General features: G+C 39.5%; 1 protein-coding gene across 1 annotated transcript in view; it reads right to left on the bottom strand.

Moving 5' to 3' along the window:
- Positions 1-400: 400 nt before the first annotated feature.
- The window catches only part of WARS2 (tryptophanyl tRNA synthetase 2, mitochondrial), a 41709-nt gene continuing 21095 nt past the window's right edge, over positions 401-21014 (bottom strand). The window contains exons 2-6 of the mRNA XM_010567512.1: positions 20465-20722; positions 8372-8452; positions 6570-6655; positions 3807-3925; positions 401-1730 (exon numbers count right to left, since the gene is read on the bottom strand). Of these exons, the coding sequence (XP_010565814.1) occupies positions 1282-1730; positions 3807-3925; positions 6570-6655; positions 8372-8452; positions 20465-20722 (993 nt within the window). The 3' untranslated portion in view covers positions 401-1281. The remainder of the gene's footprint in view (positions 1731-3806; positions 3926-6569; positions 6656-8371; positions 8453-20464; positions 20723-21014) is intronic.

The following is a 21014-nucleotide window of genomic DNA, read 5'->3' on the forward strand; positions in this document are numbered from 1 at the left end:
TACAGTATAGCAATTTCAAACACAGCACCATTAAGTGCAATGATATACTTAAATATGCTGGCACAGGAGCAGTAGGGCTTTCATTACCTTTTAACATGTACTACTCCTCCCCTCTTCAGAAGAGGGTGTCTCCTTTTGGCAATTGCCCTTTGCCACGCATTCCCCAACAAATGCCATGGTCCGTGGGTCCCAGTCTGTGGGTCTTGTGAGGCCTAAGATCAGTGCAGACTAACACCATTCTCCCATCACTGAGCTTTCTTGAGACTCAGTAGTGAGAGTTCATAAAGATCTATTTAATCCCATTCTGGCCCTGACCTCAGCACAATTTTCTAAACAAGTAATTTTGTACATTTTACAGAAAGTTCTCCAATTTCTCAACCTAAGATTTTTTTTCACACAGGATTACATCTTTTCCTTTGCACCTTTTCTGAAGGACTCCTAGACTTGATGCTGAACTGGAAATCCTGGAGCTCCCTGCTAAACTGAACAGCAGGTGAAATAGGAGCAGCTGAAGCACATGTCTTTTGTCACTGAAGTACCTTAGACCTGACCAGCAGGATGGCACAGGTGGCAGAAGGGAAATTCAAGTCCACTCTTGGATTCTTTGGAGTGACTATCAAAGAGGCCACCTAGCACAGTAGTCACAGTGAGTTTTAGAGTACGGATAACCATATGCGTAAGACACACTGACTCACTTCACACAAACTAGGTTCAGATACAAAATCACACTGAGTTTGAAGACGCGAGACGGAGAAGCAGCAAGTTCTCTCTTCATCACCCTGAGCATTTTGATTCGTAAGCCTGTGCTTTTATGCTGGTTATCCACAAACACATTCAATCACCGTATCGAAGCTGAATAACTACCAATGGGATGAGTTGTTCATCTGTAACAAGATCACATGCACAGCTAAGGATGTTCTTGAGAAGATTACAAATCTTTCTGCTAGATTCTGATCACCTCGCCTATACCTCAGCTTCTTGCAGCTGTCAATGGAGAAACCCAAAACCCCATTTGGGCAACCTTGTATTCTGCTTTTGTGTGATTTCTTCATGAATTGTGATTGCTTCCGCCCTCCCTCTTTGACTATCCAGAAAAGCTTAGTGCTGGTCCCACTGAAATATCTGGCTTCATGCACATTTTTTAATGCAAACACCTTCAATGTTCTATTTAGACTTTCCAGGAAAAAAAATGTTTTGTTTCAAACCAAAATGATTAAGAAGATACAAATAACAAAATGTCTGTCCCAGGAAACAAAGGTCCTTGCAACTACTCAGCAGTTTTTACTGAAATCCCACCAGTCGTCTTATTTCTTGATAGATGGGGGCAGCCAGTTCTTTGGCTTTCTCTGCTCCATCTTCTAAAACCTTCATCAGATGGGATTTGTCTTCCTGGAGTTTCTTGATTTCATTCCTGATAGGTGCAAATCTTTGAATAACTGACTCTGCTACTACCATTTTGTAGCGAGCCGTGTCGAGACCAGCAGATTGGTGCAGCACTTCTTTGATGCTAAGCCCGGTTACTGCGGCATGAATGGACACCAGATTGGAGACACCAGGGCGACCATCTGGGTCAAAGGTCACCTCAGAGGTAAAGTCAGTCACAGCTTTGCGGAATTTCAGCACTATTTCATCAGGGCTGTCTGCTATGTTAACAGTAGCTAACTTCTGTGGGTCTGACTTGGACATCTTCACTGTTGGATCTCTGAGGGATTTTATTTTCTTTGTTGTACCTTAAAGAAAAAAAGAGGAATAATTATGAACACACATAGACAATGGTTTCTTATGACAATTGCTAAGAACACTTTGCAGCAAGATGAAGCTCTCTGTTTATACTTGCTTAAAAAAGAGTTGTGAGCACAATCGTGTACGCTCCTCTAGTCCTTATGTCCTTCCTGTCCTTCTAAGCTGCCTTTCTCCTCCCATAAACAAAATGAAAACCTGCTCCATTTCTCCCCTTCTCTCTAAGCAGAAACTTCTGCTGGGACACTTCCCAATATTTTCTGTGGCTACATGCTGATTTTCCCCCCAGACTTTCTCTTCCCTTGTATTCCTGGCACTGGAGACAAGTTATCTAGAGACCATGGACTGCACATTACTGACAGGTTCTGTAACAGTGGAGAAACAGGTGAAATCCCCCAGTAAAAAAGAATCTCAGAACAGTTAATCTCCTTACTTTAGGAAACTCTTCCACCCCAAATCTCTTGGTTATTCTCCTAAACATCAATAAAGACGGTTAAGAAAAGTTCCCCAACTGAACACTAACCAGGTCCGTTAGAGGGAAAGCACTGTTCAGATAAGAAAGGTGTGGGTATTGTACAAACTACTAAGATATACGTGGGTACATGAAATAGAACAGTAGCATTAGGGGAATATTGCTAAGTACTTTCTTTAACAGCATCAACCCAAACTGTTTCAGTCTTTCACCAAGAAACATCGTTCACGGAGTACACAAAGTACCACTGATCTAGGAAGCACTCATACCAATTGTTTTTTAGACACCTAAGACAGCCAACTAAATTACTTGCATACGCCTCCTAGACGGCCCGTGTACTCAGTGAAAGGATAAGTGTTCTTCCAGGGTACAATTCAGACTGCCCCAGAAAGTGCTCTGTTCTGAACCATCTTTTGGAAGAGTCTGTCTCTCTTCTGTAAATCTGAAGTAGTCCAGGTAATCTAACTGCCTACAGCTAGTGAGTCTGAATAGGTCCCTAACGCCTCCATTCATCTAGGATATCTCATTGGTTTGCATATACTTATGAACTTATGCAGGTATGCTTTTCATCAGGGAATTGAAAAGTTTTGGTTTGTTTTTTGTTGGTTTTTTTTTTTTCCCCCCAAATTGAGCTTTTTATTTCCTGGGAAACAGCCTCACCTGCATCATAGGCTACACTCAGGTCCTCATCACAGTGCTTAGTATTTAATTGTTCATTAGAAACTGCAGAGCTTGCAATACCTAGTATTCTCTAAGCTCCACTCTGGGTCTAACACCATTTTTGTCACTGAGGCTTGAAAATTGAGAAAGGTTTATTACTGCCTGTCTTTTCTAAGGTGAGGGCTCCTTGCCCTTTTGGGGGCGAAGGTCTCTGCTGTGCATTCCTCTACATTACTTACAACAAAGATGCAATGCTTCTTCCTTACCCAATTCTTCACGTTTCTTAACAAACGTGCCATTCGTGCCATCTGACTCCTCCTCACCCCCCGGCCTATGACCTTATAGCTCAAAAATGGCTGAGAAGATTTTCCTTATAAGTCTCCCCGAGTCCAAGATCAAAAATGGGAAGTCTAAGCTCTGTAAGAGGCCCTTACAGAAATACGCAAGTATATATTAAACACGCTTAAAAGATTTTTGAGCACTGTACCAATAAACCTACAAGCTGTTTAGCATGCTTAATGTAAACATCTACCATTCAGACACTGAAGAATTCTGCTTGCTAGAGGTCTCTTGTCTTGTTGCTTACGTATCTCCTGAACTAGCAACGTGGAGCAGAGACCCGACTCTTAAAAGGTCCAATACTCAGAGAGCAAGGCTGACTGGCAGCAGCAGAGTGCATCTGGCCCCCTGGACTAGAATACCAGACGTCACATACATTCCTCTACCAGGGATTTGTAAAGCCTTATGTCTATCTTGGGAGTTCAATTTCACAGCCCCTAGTCTCTTGTTGTCAGTTTTTAACCTTCCACTCCCTTAGCATCAGTTTGCTCCCTTTTCTTGGTCCCTGAAACTATCTCCACAATATTTAAATCCATCTTTAACCTTGACCTAGGAGTTAAGGGAGAAGAAAAAAAAATAACCAAGACCAGCTCACTTAAAATGGCTTTGGGCACAGGAAAGAATTCTCCATATTTCTTGTTGAAATGTTGTGCTATATCTTGGGCTAGTTCCAGGTGCAGGACTTGATCTTCTCCAACGGGAACATGTGTCGACCTTTTAATAAAAGACAGATACAGGAAACTCAGCAAAGCTCTCTGGTTCTGCTGAAATGTTACTCAAGACTGTCACAGCTTCTGCCATGACCGAGGGCCAGACTGAGCCAAACACTCAGTCCCAGCTAGATATAGGTGCTGCGGAAACAAGATCCCAAAGTGACTGTATCCCAGGATGAGTCTGCTTTTTGTGCTGAACTGAAGCACATCTCCAAGACCAAAATAACCCTTCACAAAAACATATACGGTAAAGATACCAATAAGAGCAAATCATTAAACTCAGCTCAGAGAAAGGTTTTTGTAGCATCTCCTGCTGTCTCTTTAGAGATCAAAGAGCACGTGTTACAGTGTGCGAACAAAGTAAGAAAGATCTGCAAGGCATAAAGCGCAAGCACCTTGCTTTGTCAAGTCTCAGGAAAACATAACCGTTGTTGAGAAATTAGTACTGTAGATTTATCAAGGGAAGGAAAGAAGAGAGTGGTTCTTCCTCATGGGTCACCATTGTATAAATATCATGTGGGCCAGTGCCTCTATTGCCACAAATGTTATCATTCATGGATTAGAACTGTTAGCATCAAAGGATCATTTGATCTTCTGTATTGAACTCAATAGCTTGAATGCAGTTCTGGAGGAAAACACAATCTGCATCAGAGGACGTGAGGAGGTGAAGAATCCATTACTTCCCTTGGCGATTCTTTCCCACAGTTAATCATACTCACTAAAAATGTATGAATCTTTTAGATGAGGCAGACTTGAAGTCTTGCCAGCTTTTGATTACTCTCCCTTCTCCCAGCGGATTTTTTTCTAAGGCTTGTGGGGTATTCAGCTCTGAATCCTGCATATGCTCCAGTGTAAGAAAGTTCACTATGCATCTTTTAAGCTCCCAGAAAATTTCAGTTCAACACGGTACTCCTTCTTTCCGATTCTGAATTACTGGGCTGACATCCAGGAATCAATTTGTCCACCTTTATTCCCCACCAAACAGTCAGCAAGGCAACCTAAAAACAGTTACAGTAGCCAATAGGAAATCACAGTGGCCTACAACTAACAGAAAGAAAATCAGTTACCGTAATCAATATACTTTAAGCAGGTCAAAAGAAATGTTTCCATATGCCAGAATGGTTCCATATTCACAAAGTTTGCCATTAAACAGAAAACATATTGTCTTTATAAATGACTCTGCATGATTCTTCGCCTTTTTCCTTGCTGGTTTTTTAATATTTCTGTCCTGGTGCTATTTTTATTCCTTTCTGTCATATATTTACCTTCTGTCCATTTTCCTGTCTCTTTGATCCTTGGTTCATCTGAATTAGTACTGTTTCTCCCTTTCCTCCAGCTCTTAATTCTTCCTCATGACTGCTGCTCCCTTCCTGTGTTTCCATTTCTCCCTGATTCTTGTTTCCTTGATTATGTTTTTACATTAAAACATTTCTTAGTAAAGATACTATGTCAGATTTCTTCAGAGATATTGTTTCTCTTTCACTTCCTTGTTTTGTGCTCTGTCTGGACAGCCTGCTGTTAATACACATGGTAGCAAACAAACCACAGGCTTCACTAAGGGATGATGAATCACATGATCTTATTAGAGATGGAAGAGACATACATGGTTGAGCTCAATCAAAGCAAGGTGATTTCTCATTAAGCTGTCTAAATTTCACCCTTAAATACTGCTTGACAATCAAACATGACTCACTGCTTAGAAGATCATTTTAACATTCAAATTCATTCTGACTTTTGCTTGCTTCCCATTATTTTCAGTTAAAATTCAAGTGAATTAGAAATACCATCTACTGGTCTTCTAACATCACTGTTTTCCCCTACTAATGATCACTTAGGAATAAATTTCTCTAGATACATTTTTCTGGGTTAACAACTGGCTGATCGTGGTTATTCTGTCCTCCTAAAGTCTCTGTCCTCATAGTTCTGTATTACTGCTCTGTCCCAACAAATATTCACAACTTCACTTCAGAACAATTCCACAAAGTACATATGCTTGGAACATAAAAATAATACGTACTGCATTGTCTCTAACATTTACTTATTGAGACAGTGTAAAACATATTATGAAATACAACCAGTCACGACAGTGCACTACAAGTTCTATCAGCTAGGCTACAAACCTAGGCATGCGGAGTCACCAGTCCATCATCAGGATGTGTTTGCATTGCACCACATAGTCCACAACAGAGAAAACTGAACTAGCCTGGGTGCCACAAGGTGCAGTAAATTATTCACTTTTTTCATCGGTATCAACAGGCCTACACAGAATCCCACACTAACAGGGGTATACTCTATACAGCCAGTTTAAGTATCGCTATAGTACACTGCATAAAATAAAGCATAACTACTTAAAAAGTGTGTGTGTGAACATGTAATATGTATAATTAAACATCAATGTCTTATAATTCCTTAAGAATTATTCTGAAGTGACCAGCTTTTTCTCTTTACAGCCCTGTGAGTTGCTTTCAAAACAGGCTAGATTTCAACCAGCCACTTGAGAGGCAAAAAGCTGTCATCCATTTCCAATCTTCTGATCTAATCACACCCAGCTCCCCCACTTAATAAGTTAGCATGTTGACCTGACGAACATTTATTCTAATGCAGCTGAACAGACATTGCCCATGGGCTCACATTCTGCCTCTTACTTGTACAGCAAAATATCTGCTGCTTGAAGCACAGGGTAAGTCAACAAACCAACAGTTCCTTCATTATTCTGGCTGGCACGCTTCATCTGTTTGCAAAAGAAAAACAGACAGGAATCACACTTTTGGTTAACAGTATCAAAGTCTTTGATTTTAATTAATTAGAATTCCAACTAATTTGAGTAACTTATTGTGTAACTCTAGAGAAAAGTGTGCCATGTAAAATCCGCTCCTTGTGAATGCACACATCCCATTTTGTGTCCTATATTCATGACTTTCCCTACACTGTTGATATTGTAGTGAGGAGAAAAGATAGGCTTGTGTTTTCTTTCTGTTTGTAATCTTACTAATGAAAACACAAAACAGTCAGGCTGGGTTCTTACACTTATTATTGATAACACTTTTTAAATAGCTTTTTCAGCAATAAATTTTTGAAACACTTTATAATAGAGATATAAAAAGGCATTAATACCTGTGTTTCACAGAAAAGAGATCAAGACAGCGATCACACACAGTCACCAGGAGAGTCGGTGACAGCCTGGAGGAGAACCCAGAACTACAGAGTCCAGCGTTCTCTCCATTAGTTCACACTGCTCCCCACAATCCACCCACTGTCCTGAGGTCCTTTACCGCTCTAGGACATGGATCATTTAAATCAAGATAGTCAGGCTACAGATACTAATTCTGTTCTAGCAGTGACAGATCTACTTTTTGCTTTTAACAATAGTTAAATACACTAAACCCCTTGAAATCTTAATTATTTCATTAAGACTATTCAAATATCTTTAGATTTTTCTCACCCTCTCATACAGATCCTGTCTTCCATCTACGTGCCTAAGTGCCTAGGGTTCAGGGGACCTAATTTGCAAAGCCTAGCATCTGTAACACCTATCTGTAGATTTGGAAAGTCAATCCAGTCAAAGTTAGATTTAAGAGCTTAACTTTAGAACCTTAGGTTTGAAAAGGTTGGCTTTAATCTATGCCATGCATTATCGCTGGTTGCTGTATTTAAGTTTTACTGTTTTTATTTAATTAAGAAGAAAAACAGGAAAAAAGAAAACATCTGGAGGTATTTAAGAGTGCTCTGAACTCTGCAAGCCAAACTGCTCTACCCCCCCCTTTTGATACTTCTTTCTCCTGCCTTTTGGTTTTTCTGCTTACTAAATGCCAAAGTAAAATACAAGGAAATTAAATGCAAGAACTCTGTTGATGCAGTCATGCTGATGCATGACCAAGATCAAGAAGATGAACATTTGAAATTTGTATCGGCAAACATTTAAGGTGCCTTAACTTTATCACTCAGCACATTTTTAATATTTATCATTTCTATACTCCTCTTCCAACATATGCTTCTTTTGCACCCTCTTCCATAAAATATACAGAACAGCCACTCTTCACAGTGGAAAAAGAAAAGCTGTTTATGGAACTCTTTAATCAGCAAGGCTCAAGGTTTCCACCGCAATATCATGCAGTTGTTTTGCATTATTAAATAAACACTGAAATAATTCCAAGCATTCTAGCAGAATCAGTTTAACAACACTAAACAAGCCTCCTATTTAGTACAGTTTCTGCAAGTCTCTGCCAAAAATACTATCCTGTAGCTTCCAGCAGGAAAACATTCACTGATAGCAACAGACCTGGAAAGACACATTTTCCTCCTTCCACCATAGGACTAGAGAATTACTTAAATCTAAAGCAAGGATAACAATGACATGGGTGGTACTTCACCAACAGCAAGTATTTCAAGGACTGCAGTTCTACTGAATTCCCATATATCTCCTTTCCATTTATGAAACTGTCCATACCTTCCACTGGGGCAAGCGTAACAGACGTGGGACATTAGTTAAGCACCCAAGAATCCAGGCAAGTTCTGCATGCTCAGGAACCTGGAAGTACAAAGTCAGAACCCATTTTAATCTTCTGCATTTATATGCATATTTTCTCAAAATCAATACAGATAAATAGTATCAGAGATCAGAAAACCATTTATTTTTGTCTATTATTTTTTCAGTAAGGTCAAGCGACAAGCTAACAAACTTTTGGATACCGCACAGATTGAATGCACTACACTCAAGCAGCATAGCAAAGCTCTTGATCCTATCCACTTATGTTCTAAAAAAGGAAGAAAATGCTTTAGCAATAACAGAGTTGAACACACATGTAAACAAACCAACTGCTGGCCACTGTGTCACAGCCTCCCCACACTTTGAGATAATACATTAATAGTTACAAAACCTCTTTACCCTTCTCATTTCCTGTGCCAATAGGTTACCCAAGCTTCATTTCTTCCGCATCAGGGCTCTGAATACACTAATTCCCCTTAGCTGTCCTCACCAGCCTCACCTGAGCCCTCCACCCATACCCTCTGGCCATGGTCTCAAGAACCTCATTTAAGCTCAGACCAGACTGCCCCTAGTCCTTGCCTGAGCTACATTTCAGTGCAGCACATCTGGCAGCACGATAACCGCAGGTCCTTCACAGAATCCTGAGCTAACGGCCCGGGAACAGGGAGAGCTGGGCTGCCCCGCAAGGCTGTGGCTGCAGACAGCCAGGCAGGCATTGCTGATGCATACACTGTTCTTTAACTTCTTTCCTGTAATTTTGTCTGTTGTCAGTTAGCTGTATATATGATAATCATCAAAATAAAAAGGTGATCTATGTTCTGCTCCTTTGCTTACATGTTTGATTCACTGTTTTCAATATTGGCAGGTTTGGATGTTTAAGAGCATGCTAACCATCTCAAAGATGTTCAAAGCTTCATGCTTGCGACATGATGTAACAACCCAGATAGAAGGCAGTAAAAAGTGTTTGTTAACAAATAAGAATTACTAGCATTGTTAATGGCAATTCCTTTGTTGTCACATTTTAAATGTAATAATTTCCTAGCTAACAGTCATTAGACTATTTCGGTGGTCAATGTTGTATAGAGGTATCTGACCTCAAGACAGCAGCTCAGCTGTTAGAGATATTAAATATTTCAGGTTGATTCTCTCTCCCTTCTTTCCACCATTCCCAGAGTTTTGGGGTTTTTTTTCTTTTAATTTCCTCATGCTTATTTGACCTGCAAACTTCTGTGCACAAGACGAAGTGCGGCAAGATGCACCAAATGTACCTTCTGCAAGATACAAAGAGTAAACTTAACTTTATAGAAAATACTAAGCTCAAGACCCCTATTTCATTTAGAAGGAATAACCATCTGGTTCAAAGTGGTTTCTCATTCCTTTCTTCTAGTCACGGATAGAGCGGAGATGGTGCTCTGTTGCTCTTGTGTTGACAACGACTCCCTTTAAAAACTATGCAGTCATTGATCCAGCTTTGTCAGACGTTGCTTCCACAGCCAGGACTGCATGTGTGTTTCACTGCATCAGTGGCTTTGACATTACATCAGTTACCAAAACACCAAGTGATCTAAACAGCATTTGTTGAGTTGAGTCCGCTCTGGGTCCTAGCAAGTTATACTTACTTCTAATCCTCAAACACACACAGTCCTTTCCCAAGTGAAGCTAGAGTCCTGAATACTGTGAAGAAAAAGCCTGATAAAAGGGGAGAAAATATAAAAAAAATGCACAGAAGGGTAAAGATTTCAGTTGGAAAAAATTTCAGTACTGGAGCATAATGAGTTAACATTCATCACCCAAATTGCAGTAACTGACTGTATGTTGGTCTGTGAATCAGGAGGTACTAGGCTTAAACCACAAATCATTTGTCAGACTAAATCATGGTTTAAGCTACTGTGTTTTACTTGGCAAGAGGGGCAGGTAATTGCTGCATTTCGTCGGACACCGTGCATCAGCTCAAATGTGGTTACTCATTAAGCTACAGTACTCCATCACTTTGATTGGATAACTTTGGATACAAAGAAACTGGAAGAAGTGAAGATGTATATGATACCAGTAAAATAAAGTCTACTCTTCCTTTCCAGCACTGAGCAATACCAATGGATCACAATTAGAAGAAGCCATCCTCTCGGACAAACTCAGTCAGTCTCTTGCCCCTGAGTCCATTTAAAATTCTAAGCAAACTTCTTCATTAAACAACCAAAACATAAGAATGTAAGAAATAATATTGTACTGGATCACAACAGAGGTAGCTGTAGCCTAGCCCTGTTTCCAGGAGTAGCAACAAGAGATGGCATTTGGGCTGAGCACATGAGCCTATGGCTTCCTACAGTATCTTCCCTTTATACTTGTCAAGCATCCATAATTATTGTACTAGGGAATATCAGAAGATATTAACAGATATTATCAGAAGATATTATAACAGTCCTGTTAGTATCCATGTTCCCCAGGAATGTGTCTAATCCCTTTCTGAACCTGCTGATATTGCCCACTTCACAACCTCATGCAGCAACAAGCTCCAAAGTTTCAAATCTGATGTAGGAAGAAGTACTTTCATTTACCCACTAAACTCTCTGTTTACTAGTTTTGAATGCCGCCTGTTTCTTGTATTGCACAATTTGGTGAACAATTCCACACTCGGTTTATCCAGTGCTTTTCTGATTTTGTAAACTTTGATGGCATCTACACCTCAGCCTTCTCCTCTTCGAATTGAAGCATCCCAGACTTCTGAATTTTTCCTTTTAAGGCAGCTGCTCTGTCCCCTGTAGCATTAACTCCCCTTCTTTGTACTGTCTCCAGTTCACTTCACTACTTCCCTCTTGAGATGCAGACGCTAAAGCTCTACCCACTATTCACGATACGGGCACACTAAGGTTTTGTGCAGCGACAAAACATAATTTCTGTCTTGTTCTCAATACCCTTCCTGGTGATACAGTGATGATGACATATAGTTGGCTTTTTTGAAAATTACTTATGCTGAGCCAATGATTTCAGAGAACTACCAATGATGACTCCAAGACTTTTTCCCTGCATTGCGACTCAGCTGAATACTGTGTAAAGAAGGTTTAGATTACTTTTACCTAGATGCTTTACTTTACATATAAAGCTCTTCTACCACTAATTTGCCTACCCACTCTATTTTACGAGTTCTTTTGGAGTTCCTTTCCTTGGCATAGCATTTGACTACCCAGAAGAACTTAGCATTGCCAACAAACTTCTGTTCACTACCTTCTTCAGGTGATGAATGAAGATGTTGACCAGAAAAGGTCCCAGCAGGAATCCCTGAGGGACATGACTACTGGCTGTGCCATTCAAAAAAAAGTGATCACTATACCCTATTTGGCTTTCAACTCTAGCCAGCTGCAAGACTAGTAATGAACATTTCCTTCAATACATTGCTACATTTTATTTTTTTTTTAAATAAGAATTCATACAGAACCTTGTCAAAGGCTTTTTAAAAAATTCAAATCCACTATGTTCCTGGGATGCCCGTTATCCACATGCTTAATGACACCCTCACAGAGTCCAGCAGTTTAGTGAAACAGGATTTCCCTTTAAAGAAACCATAGCAACTCTCAAAAGAGACCATTTACTCATGCACTCAGTGTCCTACTCTTTATTGAAGACTCTACCATCCCTGGTAAGATGAAAGTCAAAATCATCAGTCTGTAATTTCTGGGGTCCCATTTAGAGCTCTGCTTGTGTACTGCCAACATGACTTCAATCTACTACTTCTCTGGCGCACCAACCATTTATGGTGGCAGATTGCATGCACACCTTGGCCACCAGTTCTGCCATTTCAATCGGAGGGTTTTTTCAGACTCCCAGCTGAATGCCATCTGGTGTCTAAACTGCCTATCTTTACCTAATAGTTTCCAATCAATTAAGGTTATTCTGTGTATACGGGAACCAGTAAAGTACTTAATTTGTTTTGTACTTAAAAATCTGACAGCAGAAGTACCCACTGGAGCTATGATGTACTTCAGGAATGCCCCACCTTCCCGAACAAGAACAGATAATAACAAGCTTAGCTCTTCTCCAATGAAGACATCAGTTTGTCAGCAGTGACCTCTCCCCATATACCCCAGTATAAAAATACTGCAAAACATGAAGAAACAGAATTATATCTCCAACAATCAAAGCTCACAACCAGTGACAGATCCTGAACTGTATGTCAAACCAGCCTCCAAGAATGTCACAATCATTGGTGAGTCTGAAAAACAGCTATCTAATCTATTAAATCCTTCATGTCGACTCCAGCTACTTTTGTGTCCTGAAAGAATATAATAGCCTGTTTTCAATATAAACATTATTTTCTCAGGAAATATTTCTTGCAGCTTGGCTGAAAATATTTGGAGGACTAACAGTCTTGTAAGTTCTCTATTTATTGTTTCCCTTACAAAGCCAACTATTTCCCATTTAGCAGTTTTCACAAAAAAGCTTAACCAGATCCACTTTGTGACACCCCCCCGCTTTAGACAGCCCAAATCATACCCTTTCCTTTTCTCAGTAAATACATCAAGTTTCTCTCCTTGTTCCTGCTCTGTGCTCTCACCCACTTTAACACAGTTTTCTTTCCTAATCTGTAACAAGTCTGTAAAAACCATCAACATTTCTCAAAGGGTCGAGATGGTCATCTCTCTGCTATTACCAGCGACACATTTCCTCCTTCCATTTCCATTGCATTAAGCATCCCCCACAACCTGGCTTACTAATCACTAATCAAAGAGTTATTTCCAGAACAAGTACTTCCATTCCTTCCTTGTGGCCCGATGAGCCCGAGTTCTGCAAAAGCCAGATTCCTTTTATTTTATTTTTTTTAAAGCACAGTTATTTAACAGAGGTGACCCCTTCCAAGTGATAATGAGCAGCTATCTAGAAGGCACAATCACCTCTGTTTCTTCACCTGGCTGAGTGCCCTGCTCCTCCCTCTTTACAGGCAAATAGCTTCTTAATTGTTCACTTGTGCAGCCTTTTCACGTTCTTAAACTCAGATCACAATTTACACTTGGATCACCTCTGGGGCATTATATGCTGAAGTACAGCCTCAGGGCTTCTCCCTGCAGATCCATTACTTCGTCCTTAATCCTAGCTATTCCCTACCAAGTTATTGCTGCTATTCCCTGGCCACAGCCACAGTTGATGATATATACATGGAAAACCAATAGCTACTTTTAGTCCAAGTAAGTCTAGATGACTTTTCATCCTGAGACATACAGCTGAGGAGGACAGCAAGCAATGAGATTCAAGAACAATAACAGAGGGAAAGGCATGGATACTGTGAGCAGATCTGAAAGCAGGCAAACCAGCAACACTGGAACTCAGCTTTCTGAGGCTTATTATACCAAGTTGTGTGTGTGTGGGCAGCTGAAGTGGCTTCCTGCAAAAAGAGATTCAGTGTTTCATTTTCAAGATGGATTTCCTCAAGTTGCAACTTACAGCCCTTCTCTGTAAGGGACTGCAAATTTCCTGCATATCTGTTATGTGGAAACAGCCTCCCCTCAGCAGTGTAACCTCATTAAGGGCTACATTTTAAATGGGCAATAAATTTCAAAGATTTGATTTTGACAGTGTAGAGGACAAACAAACAAGTCTGGGGAGGTAATTTGGATAGCTGTGTACTAAAAGAAATGTGAACAGAGAAGGGAAAGTGTCCTAAAATTCAAAAGAAATTAAACTTTTTTTTAGGATTTTTGTCTTTTCTTGAAGTACCAGTTAGTGCTTCTAAAAAATTCAAGAGCCCTCTCAGAAGAAAGTGCTGCTCACATTTATTTTTCTTGAATAAGAGGCAAGATTTTATTAAAGCCTAAGGTTGCAAGCAATATGTTCAAGATACGTGGTAATGCATCTCTGTATTGTACAGCTAGAGCGAATAATGGGGCCATAAACAAGACAAAATAGATTGCTCTTGAATCAAATGCACACAGCAACTGAACACCCAATGAGACACTTTTATGACAGAAAATTTGACATGGTATCCCAAATTCCTGTTCAAAGAAATAATTCAAGTGTGGGTGCAGTAAGTTCATGGTTACAAAGGCAACATCTGATTTAAATAACATGTTAAGTGATGTATTGAACTGGAGAGTGGTTATCTAGCTGTCATTGGTAAATCTATCAGTATTTACAGCTTTCACTATTACCTTTGAAGATTTTAATAACTTATCCTTATTTATATTTGGCTAAAATTTACAGAAATAAGATCTGTCTCTCCTTTCCAAAGAGCCTGATCAAGAATACCCCTACTGGAATCAGGTTATACTGGTTATAAATGCAGATAGAGCACAGTAATTTGGCCAAGGCAGCCTTTTCCCTCTCTTTATTCATTATGAAATGAACTTATTTTCAGAAACATTCTCCTAGTCTAACCCACAATATTGTTTGAGTAATTAGTTTGGTGTGTCCAGAAGACTGGTGGAGAGAGGAACATATAACAGCTATATAATAGTATGAGATAAACCAGGTAAATTAAGGAAGAAAAAAAAAAAAGAAATCTTACTGAACCATGACTTTTCTTCCCACTGAGCTCTAGTTATGTCTAGCCTAGTCCTATGGGGGAGAAAACAGAGGGATGAGAGAAGCAGAATAATTTTCTAAATTAAACAGTCACATACTTCCTCTTATGACAGGAAGTTTTCAATGGACCATGCTAAATTAATGTACTTTAATGAATTTATAAGCTATGATGCAATGGAAGCTTTAAAGCCCCTCTGAAAATTGGACAAGAAGTAGCATGAATCCATTCAAATTCTGCCCACAAAACAAAGCAGCTGGATATTTCTGGAAAATAATAGCAGTGAAACAGTTAGTGCACACATTTAAATTGTCGTATTTTGGCTTTTGGAGTTAAGGCTAAGACAAATTGGCAAATTCCCACCTCCCAGAGTTACTGCTTCAATTTGCCTGCACATTGCAAGAATACTGCAGCTGATTATACTCAGAAAATAAATCACCCCATCCAGAAGGCTGAAAACTGCAATTTTCCGCCCAGAAACTGAACGTTACGTTGTCCAGAAACTCACAGGACTCCTCAGAGAAGTGTTAGTGCAGCATATCAAGCACTGCCTGCTGAATCAATTCTGATGGAATTTTAGTTTCTCTTGGGACATTTAGCATGTGTCTACTACGATAGGTAGGTGGACAGGAAGAACAGCCTGAGACCACATAAAAGCAACAGCAGTTTCTAAAATTGTTTTGACTGTGAAGCAGATGAGATACAAGATGGTTATGGGTAAGAACTGAAATGTGTATTGTACCCACCAGGAATCAGAGAAAATGGGTTATACCATATAAGCTTACCATGTGTGCAGATTGCTTAGTGTCTTCATTATTTCCCCCCCTGTAGCCCTTTTTGTTTTTAATAAAACATTCTAAGTTTTATGAAAGTCGACTGTTACAGCTTTTATCAGTTATGGTATAATTTAAGGAATATATTTGCTCTTTCTTCTAGTATTCTCAGGATATGTTGTATAAGTCATTATTCTGTTACTTCTCTTTTATGCCTGGTAGGCAAAGGCAACCACTTAAAGCGTATCTTGACATTATTTTCTCTAAGACCAAAGAGGGTTTCATACATCTTGCAGCTGTGCTCCAAATAAAAATGCATAATTTTGAAATATGCATTTATTTTTATTCTTACAGAAATTGTCACTCTTCTATGACTTGTCTTCCTACTTAAGAAAATATAATTAAACAAGCTGTAATGAAAGAGCTTCTCTCACTGGGAGGCCATTCTAGTGTCCAACATCTTCCACAATTGTGTTTTCCTAGATACTCTAATTAAGTGTGCTTGTTTGTAACCCTTCACAGACAATGTGGTTCCAAACACTACCCTAAATATTCATCATCATCCTGCTTGCTTCTAAGTATTTCCAAGTTATTATCACTTGTTCTTTGTAGCCACTACTTCCCTAAGCTGGAGTTTAAGTTTGTGTATTGTAATATGAGTGTGGGAGGTATCTGGTGAACTGCTACGTGTGGAGACCAAATACACAGCCAGCCATTAACTTCTGTTCATATATGGTATAAAAAAAAAAAAAGTAATTTACAAATGGTAGATTCTGAAGCATACAAACCTAATTTTCATCAAACTAGCACTTTCCATTTATAGGTAACTTAGCTGTACACCTGATTCATAAGAACAGAGACCATATACCCTCTAAGCAATACAATAAAAATCAGCCTACGCAAAATTCCTCCCACTGTTATTTCATTTTACTTGCAAGGCAAGGACATCACTAAAATCAGTTCTGGGACTCCCAGACCTGTATCCTTATCATAGCAGCACCTTTTGGATCTGGTGTAAACATGAGAGGTATCTGTTCTCACCACACTTTTTCCCAGCAGTCAATCTGTGATTAAAATTATTCAGCCTTTTGTCTCTTGCTTGTATTGGGAAGGATGATAAAATGTGGGAAAACTCTGGAGGCAGGTATTTCAGATAGCTCTGGATTAGATATTTGATCTGCATAAACCCTGCAGTAAATAAAAGCCTAGTGACAGTGAAACCCTTACCAAATAAATGCACATGCCTTTCGAGAAACAAAGTATCAATATTTTTTTCACATATGGCAAACATATTCCAGAGAAGCAACACAAGCAGCAACAGAAAGAAAGTACAAAAAGAGTAAGCCAAACAAACAAACAAAAAAATCCCCCTCTTCGGCAACTCTAGACCATTCTTGCCCAGGTTAATCCAGAGAAGTAAGAGGACACAGCAGCATTTACAGTAGTGACTGCATGAGCAATTCCCTTAATGGGGCTCACCGTTACTAGCATACTTTTCCAGTGCAAGAATTTCATTCTGCTTTACTGCTACAGAATCAGGGTGCTACCAGACATTAGTTGTAGCTGGTTTTGGTGATAAAAACCAAAAGTTCTCATTTCACAATAATTTTGTCACATGATGTTTGTTCAAAAAAAATGGACAGAAGTGTTAATCAGAAGTAACTGCAGTAGCACTTCTGTGATTTATAGATTTGGTAATTTTCAAGACAGAACTCAAAATACAGCAATAATTGTAGCACGTTAATCTACTGAGAACTCTCTCATTTATAGTTTGATCTGCTATTGAAAAGAGAAAGCTACTTTGCCAATAAGCAAATACCTAAACCAGTTCTCTATTTGCAGCTGGATTTTCACTGCTTTCCTGATGACCTCTGGAAGTACACCCTCTTTCAGTATACAATCTGTTTTGGTCAATTTGCTTTACACCTCAGCAAATGTTTGTAAACAAAATTGTAGCTTTTTAGACCACCCTTGGAGACTGCTACAGTGGCTGAAAAGGAGAGGCCAGCTCTTCTTTAAAAACTGAGCAATTACCAATCCAAAAATCAAGCAATAAACTTTCATGATTAGCAATAGCTGCAATCCATCATACACCTTTGTTTTCAGGAACAATCATCTCGATATTATGACATTCCATAACGTACTATTTCATTATCATACTAAAACAATAATCACATTAGCAAGGTTCCCGTCTCCTTTCCTCGCATCAAGAGCTACACGCAGATATTCCTTTTAATTGCTTCCAGAGAAACATCTGGTCCTGCCAACGCAATTGTAACAGACCACAGTGCATCTCTGGGTATACCTGACCACTACATACAGCTTGAATAGACTTGTTTTGGGGAAGTCAAACCACTTCAGCCTGAACCATTACTGAAACAGTCTGGATCCACAAACAATTGTAATACTCCTTCTGCTGCTTGCAGTGTGACAATGAGCTTTCAAAAATGTGCTAGAATCAGCTACTTCTGAAAGCTGTATTGATACATGTGAGAGAAGTATTAGTAAAAATACGGTTCAAGACATCAGACACTGCCCACAGAAAGCAAATACTTAATGGTTTAGATTGAATATGAACAACCACCGTTGGATCTGGACAGATAAGGACACCCAGAAAAATTAAGATAAAAGGTAGTCTATTTAACAGAGGCCAGCCTAACCACCATAACATAAACCATAATCATCTTTGGTGGAAACTTTTGTTTGATAAAGCTGAATATTTTTCAACTCTAGCTATCTAAAGTTTTCATTGGCTGTTGACTGTATTGGTTCTGTAGAAGCATCACTTACAGCCCTGTCCTCCCATCGTTTCCCGAGTCTGATACTTCCTCTTTGGGGACTCAAAGTCTCAATCTCTGCGTTATTATATTGTGAAAGACACAACATGCTTTCTGTGGCTGACTGCAATCTAAGATCCTCACTGATAATCTGCTGGCTTCAAGGCAAGTCTGCGTGTTGGCTTTAGCAAAACCTGGAACAGCAGTAGTTTAGCTTTTAGACTTAAGAGAACATAAGAAAAGCAACACTGGGACAGATCAAATATCCATCTCTGACAGCAACCAACAGAAAAGAGCATAAGTACGGAAAAGCATAGATTCTCTCCCAACTGTGACTGCAGCACTTCCTGCAGAGGTGGCACCTCAGGTATATAACAGTCCCCAACAGATTTTTCAGATTAATTTCTTGAGTTCTTTTCTGAATTCATACACATTTCAGCATGCACCGTACCCTGTGCCAAGGAGTTCTGTAGCCTAATTGTGGACTTCATGAAATGCAGCATTGTTTTGCTCATGCTGAATCTACCAGGTGTTACCTTATTTTGATACCTGTTAGTTCATGTTCTTCAGTGGATAAAACAGTTGTTCCCTATCTATTTTCTCTACTTCACTTGCAGTTTTATACACCTTTACTTTATTACTCTCTAACTGTAACCTGCAAATCATCTCTCTTCTAGGCTGAAGAGTCCTCTCTGTTTATTTAGTCACTGATCCTGTGTTGTAACTAACTGAATTGTTCAGTTGCTTGAAAACAAGAAATAACAAAACTCCAGACTGGTTTTTACTGCATCACAGGCTTGTGATCACCTTAAGGTTTTTCCAGTTAAAGTCAGCCTCAATGAGAAAGAAGTTAAGTCAGAGTACAGCCAAATTAAAACCCAAGCTGGTAACTTATTTAAAAGGATAAACAGATTTGAACAAAGGATAAATTAATTTAAGCATATCTCCACTATAATTCTGAGCTAATCTATTATATTGGTTTTTTAATACAGAGGAAAAGCAAAGCAGGAAGTGTATCTGTCTTCATCATTTCAATATCCACCAGGGATATGAAGCTACGATTGTCAACCACAGGAAACTCTGCCTGTGAAGAACCATGTTCAAAGAGGAATAGAATACCATGATTTCATCTCACACCAATAAAATTCAGACCCTGTGCACACCACCTTTGCAGTTCTGTTGCAAGTCAGACATCCATTTAAAGATGTCTTCACAAGACCAGAAGCTATGCCACATCTGCCTCTGTGGGAAATTACAGAACGTTGCCAGTTTAGAGTCAGTAACAGAAGTTAACCAGGCAAGAAACTAAATTGTGTTCCAAGAAAATGCAGCATGCAGTAGATTAGGCTGACATATGCCAAGTAGGAAGGTAAGCCCAATACCCCTTGGGGTGGTCAAGAGAAGCAGCAAATATTTCACATACGACTTATCAGATCAGGTGGAAAAATGTGCATGTGAAAAGGTTATGGCAAAGAGGGGAAAAAAAATCCCAGGGAAGACATAACTCCCTGGTGATTATGATGGAACTGACACAAAACTTACCATGCCAATCACCTGTGGGAGATACTGCGCAGCTGAAAGATTAAGTGCTAAGTGCCAACACAAAACCATAGAAACATGTTTTACTTGCCTTTATGGTTACACAGACTATGTTTATGCATTTATGAGTTAACCTTTTGTGACTAAAGTGAGACTTACAGAGCTAAATTAATGCTCTCCTAACAGGTATTTTCAGTATTTTACTCATAACTCTCACAAACTCCTAGCTTTGCTTCAGAAATTTAAAATGTACTTATCCCTGAATGGACTCCTCAGTCATGGTTTCAGCCACTTCAAAACAGCAGCAAGGGATAAGTTTGAAGTCCAACATTGCTAACATTTTCTAGGACCACCGACACAAAGATGATAAAGGAGTTCAGTAATGCTATGCTCATTCACTAACACGTGTGGTAAGCCACTCAATGAGAAACAAATCTAACATAACAGGAGCACTAACCAGCGACTGTCGGAACAGGAGACACTTCTTTGGGTCAATACCACAGGCAAGGATGGCAGCAGTGGTGTCCAGTATGTTCTGGCGCAGGACAGCTGGTTCCTTGGGCATGGTGAGAGAGTGCATGTCCATAATGCTATACAGCACGGAGCTGCACTCTTCCTGCAGATTCACCCAGTTCTGAATGGCTCCAAGGTAGTTACCCAGATGAGGCGTCCCAGTTGGCTGGATACCAGAGAAAATCCGATCCATGACCATATTCTGTTACAAAGCATTGGTAAAATTAACACATGCATTTTTTTTGACAGATTCTTTTATATTTTAAAGTCATTAATAAAGCCTCACTTATGCCTGTCTCTTGTCTCCTCCTTTCAGTGTATTCATGTATAAATTACCTCAGGATTGACGAAATATAATTGCAGAAAGTCAGTCAAAATACTCTATCTTACTGCAGAGAGACTGACAACTAGTGTAATTTTAAGCTGTCAGACGGCATATGCAAACAAATGTAGCTGTAAAACAAGCTGTAAACAAGATTTCTAGGTCTCAGAAA

Source organism: Haliaeetus leucocephalus, unplaced genomic scaffold (genome assembly GCF_000737465.1).
Source record: "Haliaeetus leucocephalus isolate CR32 unplaced genomic scaffold, Haliaeetus_leucocephalus-4.0 Scaffold228, whole genome shotgun sequence".
NCBI classification, from domain to species: Eukaryota; Metazoa; Chordata; class Aves; order Accipitriformes; family Accipitridae; genus Haliaeetus; species Haliaeetus leucocephalus.